Source organism: Oncorhynchus keta, chromosome 3, assembly GCF_023373465.1.
Source record: "Oncorhynchus keta strain PuntledgeMale-10-30-2019 chromosome 3, Oket_V2, whole genome shotgun sequence".
Classification (NCBI taxonomy): domain Eukaryota; kingdom Metazoa; phylum Chordata; class Actinopteri; order Salmoniformes; family Salmonidae; genus Oncorhynchus; species Oncorhynchus keta.
Genome location: NC_068423.1, coordinates 15,687,152 through 15,694,712, shown reverse-complemented (window position 1 = coordinate 15,694,712; position 7,561 = coordinate 15,687,152). Strand labels below are relative to the sequence as shown.

The 7,561-nt window shown below is 42.1% G+C and overlaps 1 protein-coding gene across 3 annotated transcripts in view; it reads right to left on the bottom strand.

The window, feature by feature from the left end:
- Positions 1-3,985: 3,985 nt before the first annotated feature.
- LOC118363370 (zinc transporter ZIP11-like) overlaps positions 3,986-7,561 on the bottom strand; it is a 138,939-nt gene continuing 135,363 nt past the window's right edge. For all 3 annotated transcript variants that reach the window (XM_052490893.1, XM_052490888.1, XM_052490892.1), the window contains exons 9-10: positions 6,698-6,856; positions 3,986-5,603 (exon numbers count right to left, since the gene is read on the bottom strand). In XM_052490893.1, coding sequence (XP_052346853.1) covers positions 5,525-5,603; positions 6,698-6,856 — 238 coding nt within the window. In that variant the 3' untranslated portion in view covers positions 3,986-5,524. The remainder of the gene's footprint in view (positions 5,604-6,697; positions 6,857-7,561) is intronic.

The following is a 7,561-nucleotide window of genomic DNA, read 5'->3' as shown; positions in this document are numbered from 1 at the left end:
ATATTCTTATTAAATACTTTTTTATTTACATAGTTGAATGTGCTGACAACAGAATCACACAACAATTATCAATGGAAATCAAATTTATCAACCGATAGAGGTCTGGATTCACACTCAAAATTAAAGTGGAAAACCACACTACAGGCTGATCCAACTTTGATGTAATGTCCTTAAAACAAGTCAAAATGACGCCCTTATGCCTGTATGACCTCCCTACAACGCCTGGGCATACTCCTGATGAGGTGGCGGATGGTCTCCTGAGGATCTCCTCCCAGACCTGGACTAAAGCATCCGCCAACTCCTGGACAGTCTGTGGTGCAACGTGGCGTTGGTGGATGGAGCGAGACATGATGTCCCAGATGTGCTCAATTGGATTCAGGTCTGGGGAACGGGCGGGCCAGTCCATAGCATCAATGCCTTCCTCTTGCAGGAACTGCTGACACACTCCAACCACATGAGGTCTAGCATTGTCTTGCATTAGGAGGAACCCAGGGCCAACCGCACCAGCATATGGTCTCACAAGGGGTCTGAGGATCTCATCTCGGTACCTAATGGCAGTCAGGCCATCTCTGGCGAGCACATGGAGGGCTGTGCAGCCCCCCAAAGAAATGCCACCCCATACCATGACTGACCCACCGTCAAACCGATCATGCTGGAGGATGTTGCAGGCAGCAGAACGTTCTCCATGGCGTCTCCAGACTCTGTCACGTGCTCAGTGTGAACCTGCTTTCATCTGTGAAGAGCACAGGGCGCCAGTGGCGAATTTGCCAATCTTGGTGTTCTCTGGCAAATGCCAAACGTCCTGCACGGTGTTGGGCTGTAAGCACAACCCCCACCTGTGGACGTCGGGCCCTCATACCACCCCCATGGAGTCTGTTTCTGACCGTTTGAGCAGACACATGCACATTTGTGGCCTGCTGGAGGTCATTTTGCAGGGCTCTGGCAGTGCTCCTCTTGCTCCTCCTTGCACAAAGGCGGAGGTAGCGGTCCTGCTGCTGGGTTGTTGCCCTCCTATGGCCTCCTCCATGTCTCCTGATGTACTGGCCTGTCTCCTTATAGCGCCTCCATGCTCTGGACACTACACTGACAGACACAGCAAACCTTCTTGCCACAGCTCGCATTGATGTGCTGCACTGAGCCACTTGTGTGGGTTGTAGACTCTGTCTCATGCTACCACTAGAGTGAAAGCACCGCCAGCATTCAAAATTGACCAAAACATCAGCCAGGAAGCATAGGAACTGAGAAGTGGTCTGTGGTCACCACCTGCAGAACCACTCCTTTATTGGGGGTGTCTTGCTAATTGCCTATTATTTCCACCTGTTGTCTATTCCATTTGCACAACAGCATGTGCAATTTGTCAATCAGTGTTGCTTCCGAAGTGGACAGTTTGATTTCACAGAAGTGTGATTGACTTGGAGTTACACAACACAATGTAAGTGTTCCCTTTATTTTTTTTTGAGCAGTGTATTTATATATACAGTCCCAGTCAAAAGTTTAGACACACCTACTCATTCAAGGGTTCTTACTACTATTTTTCTACATTGGTGGAGCAGTATCACGTCAGGTTATTTATGTATTTTAGCTTTTTTGTAAAGTAATAGTAAAGACATAAATATGAAATAACACATATGGAATCACGTAGTAACCAAATATATTTAATATTCTCTCAACCAGCTTCATGAGGAATGCTTTTCAAATAGTCTTGAAGGAGTTCCCACATATGCTGAGCACTTGTTGGCTGCTTTTCCTTCCCTCTCGGGAACCACACATGCGGAGATCATCCACTCACCTACTCTGTGTCTCACAAAGACACGGCAGTTGGAACCAAAAATTGACAGATCTCCTCCGGTCTAAGGTCCATTGCTCGTGTTTTTTGGCCCAAGCAAGTATTTTATTATTATTATTGGTGTCCTTTAGTAGTGGTTTCTTTGCAGCAATTCGATCAGATAGGCCTGATTCACGTAGTCTCCTCTAAACAGTTGATTTCAAGATGTGTCTGTTACTTGAACTCTGTGAAGCATTTATTTGGGCTGCAATTTCTGAGGCTGGTAACTAATGAACTTATCCTCTGTAGCAGAGGTACAGTAACTCTGGGTCTTCCTTTCCTGTGGCGGTCCTCATGAGAGCCAGTTTCGCGCTTGATGGTTTTTTCGACAGCACTTGGAGAAACTTTCAAATTTCTTGACATTTTCCGAATTGACTGTGTGGTGGTTCATTTCTTTACCATCAAATGAGGAGAGACAAAGTTACCACACAAGTCAGAGTTATACTTACACTAAATCCTTAATAGTGAGAGCTTTGCAATAGCAATGGCTTGTCGACAAATCACCGTTTCTGATGATCCGTTGAAAAGCGAAATCTTGCAATTTCTCTCTCACAAATGATCTTCATGTCTTAAAGAAATTATGGACTTTTGTTTCTCTTCGCTTATTTGAGCTGTTCTTGCGATAATACGGACATGGTCTTTCACCAAATAGGGCTATCTTCAGTATACCACCCCTACCTTTTCACAACACAACTGATTGGCTCAAACACATTAAGGAAATAAATTCCACAAATTACCTTTTGTAGAGCAAATCGGAGAACACCACCGTGTTCATGAGTCTCCCGTTTCCATAGAGTGGTCATAATATTTTGTAGGCCATTCGGACGCTACATATGTTTTCGTGAATTAATGTTTTCCTGAATGTGGTGGATTGAGATGCCGTCCATGAAAAAACCCTGATATCTCTACCTTAAACTGACTGACTTTTATGAGGATTCTTTGATTATGTTACTTAGATTGACGCACTACTGTGTCAATAAACTCTTAAGGATTAAGTTCGATGGGCAGCGGCGGTGAACAGCAATCTTCAAGTCTTTCCACAGATTTTCATTGGGATTCAAGTCTGGCCTTTGGCTGAAGCCATTCCAGCCTTGGTTTGGTTATATGTTTGGGGTCATTGTCCTGTTAGAATGTGAATCTTCACCCCAGACTAAGGTCGTTTGCACTCTGAAGCAGGTTCTCATCAAGGATTTGTCCGTATTTGGCTCCATTCCTTGTTCCTTCTATCCTTATCAGTCTCCCAGTCCCTGCCGCTGAAAAGCATCCCCATAGCATGATGCTGCCACCACCACGCTTCACGGTAGGGATGGTGTTAGACAGGTGATGAGCTGTGCCTGGTTTGACCACATAATATTTTTGCCTTATGATCTGTTTTTCACTTGCCTTTCTGCAAACTCCAGGCGCGCTGTCATGTGGCTGTTTCTCAGGAGTGGCTTCCGTCTGGTCACTCTCCCATTAAGCCCAGATTGTTGAAGTGCCGTAGAGACTTGTCCTCCTGGCAGGTTCTGCCATCTCAACCAAAAAACTCAGTATTTCTGTCAGAGTGGTCATTGGGTTCTTGGTCACCTCATTGCCCGGTTGCTCAGTTTGGTCATACGGACAGCTCTAGGTATGGGTAGTTCCATATTTTTAAATATGCCTATGATGGAGATCACTGCGCTCTTGGAAACTTTCAACACTCAATTTGGGAGTGTAGTAGCAAAGGGGAGTGAATACTTATGTGAATGAGATATTCCTGTATTTCATTTTCAATAAATGTGCAAACCTTTCTAAAAACATGTTTTCACTTTGTCATTATGGGGTATTGTGTGTAGACGGGAGAGATTAAAAAAAAAAATTACACATCAGGCTGCAACACAACAAAATGTGGAATAAGTCAAGTGGTATGAATACTTTCTGAATGCACTGTATGGATACTTCTGAGTATAACTTGTGTTTTATACACATCTCCAAATGGCATCAAAGCATGATTTACAAGAACCTTTAAGTTATTACATGTCTTTTCAGTTAGGCTTGGACCCTGTGCAGTAAGAGCACAGCTGCATTTACGGTAAAGGTCTACAGTACAATATGTTAATGATTCCAGTGAATCGTGAGTCAGTGGGGCGGTGACTGAACCATGGTTGACACCTCTAACTAACAGCGGAGAAAAACACATAGTGGAATCAGTTTTGGTTTATTACATCATCACCACATCTCTCTCCATGACAATTTTCCTTGGGAATGGTTCTATCCAGGCCCCTCCAAGAATAGAATCAGGCAGGGAGACCTGAGGGGTATACCGCGACGCAGGATCAATGAGTTAGCCAGCTAACTTGGATAAACAACCCAAAATAACTATTGATTTTCTGTTTCATTAAGTAATCTAAGCTAAGATATGTGTTTTTGGTTGAGTTAAATCAGACCATGCCCGTTTCAGGCTAATCAAACACATTTAAAAAATAATAATTTATGCAAGTTTACGGGCTAACTCATTGATCCTGCTTTGTAGTATACTCCTCAGGGTTCATTTCAATCAAGCGTGTCCGAGTAAGAGTGCTAATCTAGGATCATTTTTACTTTTTTAAATCACAATTAATAAGATTACATGAACGGGGGGGGGCTGATCCTAGATCAGCACACCTACTCTGAGACGTTGTCCCATACATAGCTGTACGGCCAGGTCTGCAGTACAATAAGGCCAGAGGGTTTAGAAGCCCCCACCAAACTCCAGCAGTACAGTACAGTTCATGAACATACAAATGAACAAGCAAAAAGGAGGTTGCATCTGGGTTGTGTAGCTAACATTGCATTTGGCTAGCTGCAATAGCTCTCTTTTCACAAACATGTCATATTAGTAATTATATGTAATTTCACCTGTAATGATAACTGAATGTCATATTATAATAATGTAATAACGCAATACGAATGGAATGTGTATGCCGTAGTTGAGAAAAAGATAAGAAAGGAGAAGCTAGCTGTAAAATGTTGCTATTCACATTCTCTTCATCCACACCACATTCCCTTCATCCAAACACACACAATGGCCAGCCTGAGGTTGATAGAGAATGTATGCGAGAAAAAGCTAAATAAAGCAAGGAAAAAACAGACGGAACCACTTGGTCATTTAAATGTTTGATAATTGAGGAAGAAAAAAACATTCCATCCTGAATGAATCAGGGTGTGCACCATTTGTAAATACATTACATCATAATCCGAGCAAAGATCCTTCTCAAGGATCAGGCAAGCCGACACATTCAGCTGGTTATTTGTGACATATCTGTAGACACAGATCCCTGTGTTTCCTTCAGTGACCATAACTAGCCTTCAAAACACAGTCTTGAGGTCCAACTGTGGAATGGGCTGACACAGCTGGAGCCAAAATGGACTTAGCCCTTAGAGGTGTAAACCCAATTACACACACACACTCCATAAAAATCTATTCAAAATCAACTATCAATTTTTCATACATGGCTGTCTCAGTACCAGTCTAAACTAGTCATACAAACACCACTTTTCAAGTATCATCACATTTTATAATAAGGATCCAGTATCCCAATAAACAACAACCAAATTCACAAAATGTCAAAATAAAAATAAATACAACAAAAGCAAGCAATTAGAGAAGGCAGATTTGGTCCCTTTTTTCCCCAAGGTCTGGCGATTAGCCGTGACATCCTTCTGTGACATCAGCGAGGTGTTCTACGTGGAGGTGAGGCCTCAGCCCAGCCCAACGTCAAGTGACATCATCACTACAAAGCCCAGGATGGAGGTCCAGGAAGCCAACTTACCGTTCCCACTTCAAGACAATATACATGGACACTGTTAATCAATGTTGGTGTATTTATACAGTACTTCAATCATATACAATACATTGAGACAGAGATAAGCCGAGCACATGGAAATCTGTCAGGTTACTGAAACACACACACAGACCCTAAACATGCTAGCAGGCACACACTTCACAGTGACAGTGGACCCACACAAGTCAAAAGGACAGCTCGTTCCCCGTCTCACTTCTTAAAGAAAACAACACGCCCAGGGTTGTGAAAACCAGAACATTCCAGGGGGACAGTGTCGTTGCTCCGCTCCCACTCTTCCTCCTTGCGGCTCACACTAACACAAAGACAGCGATTGATCTAGTCCAGCTCAGAGTCACAGAGCTATGAACAACTACTGTACGCACAGAGTTGGAACCAGGGTAGAAAAATCTGTTAATGGACAGTATCAGTCAAAAGTTTGGACACACCTACTCATTCAAGGGTTTTCCTTTATTTTCACTATTTTCTACATCGTAGAATAATAGTGAAGACATCAAAACGATGTAATAACACATATGGAATCATGTAGTAACCAAGCATTTAGCTACACTCGCAATACCATCTGCTAACCATGTGTATGTGACCAATACCATTTGATTTGATTAAGTGTAAAACAAATCTAAATATATTTTATAGTTGAGATTCTTCAAAGTAGCCACCCTATGTATGGATGACAGTTTTGCACTCTCTTGGCATTCTCTCAACCAGCTTCATGAGGTAGTCACCTGGAATGCATTTCAATGAACAGGTGTGCCTTGTCAAAAGTTAATTTGTGGAATTTCTTTGAAGGATCTAAACTGTAAAATATCATTTGATTTGTTTAACACTTTTTTTTGTTACTACTGGATTATATATGTGTTACTTCATAGTTTTGATGTCTTCACTATTATTCTACATGTAGAAAATAATAAAAAATAAAAACTCTTGAATGAGTAGGTGCATCCTAACTTTTGACTGGTACTGTATTACTAGGAAACATTGTTCCAGTGTTTTCTAAAGGGTTGGACATGGACTAAGCCTTGACTAAGACATGGGTTAGGAGAGCACAGTAAAAAATAACCTCTCTACACACCTGAGTTGAGCCTCTGGGATGATGTCATCAACCACCACATACACCATAGCTCCTGCAGCGAATGCCAGGGCGTACGGTAACAGTGGTTCTGCCAGCACCACGGCAACAGCTCCTAGCAACCCGGCGATTGGTTCTACCATTCCACTGAGCTGTCCGTACCTGAGAGAGGAGTTAGTCAAAACCCTAGATAGTACCCTTTATGCCCCCTTCAGTCATTGGCTGTCAAACAAAAACTATTATTTTAATATACAGTTTAATATACAGGAAGTATTCACACCCCTTGACTTTTTCCGTTACAAAATGGGATTAAAATGGATATAATTGTCATTTTTGGTCAACGATCAACACAAAATACTGTAATGTCAAAGTGGAAGAAAATGTACAACATTTAGGAAAAAATGTATGAAAACTAAAAACACATCTTGATTCGATAAGTCTTCAAAGCATCCCATCATCTGGTGAGTCTTCTGCCCTCCACAGACAGGCGGTTAAGGGACTTTACGGGGCTCTGCCTGGCTAAAACTAGAAACTATTCCTGGAGATACAAGGATGATTTGCCCCAAACATAACGCTTTGTATTCAGGACAAAAAGTTAATTTCTCTGCCAATTTGTTTTGCATTATTACTTAAGTACCTTGTTGCAAACAGGATGCATGTTTTGGAATATTTGTTTATTCTGTTCCGGCTTCCTTCTTTTCTTTCTGTCGTTTAGGTTGGTGCTTTTTTTTTTTTTTGCACATCTACCAATAGGTGCCCTTCTTTGCGAGGCATTGAAAACCTCCCTGGCCTTTGTGGTTGAATCTGTGCTTGAAATTCACTACTTGATTGGGGGACCTTACAGATAATTGTATATGTGGGGTAGAG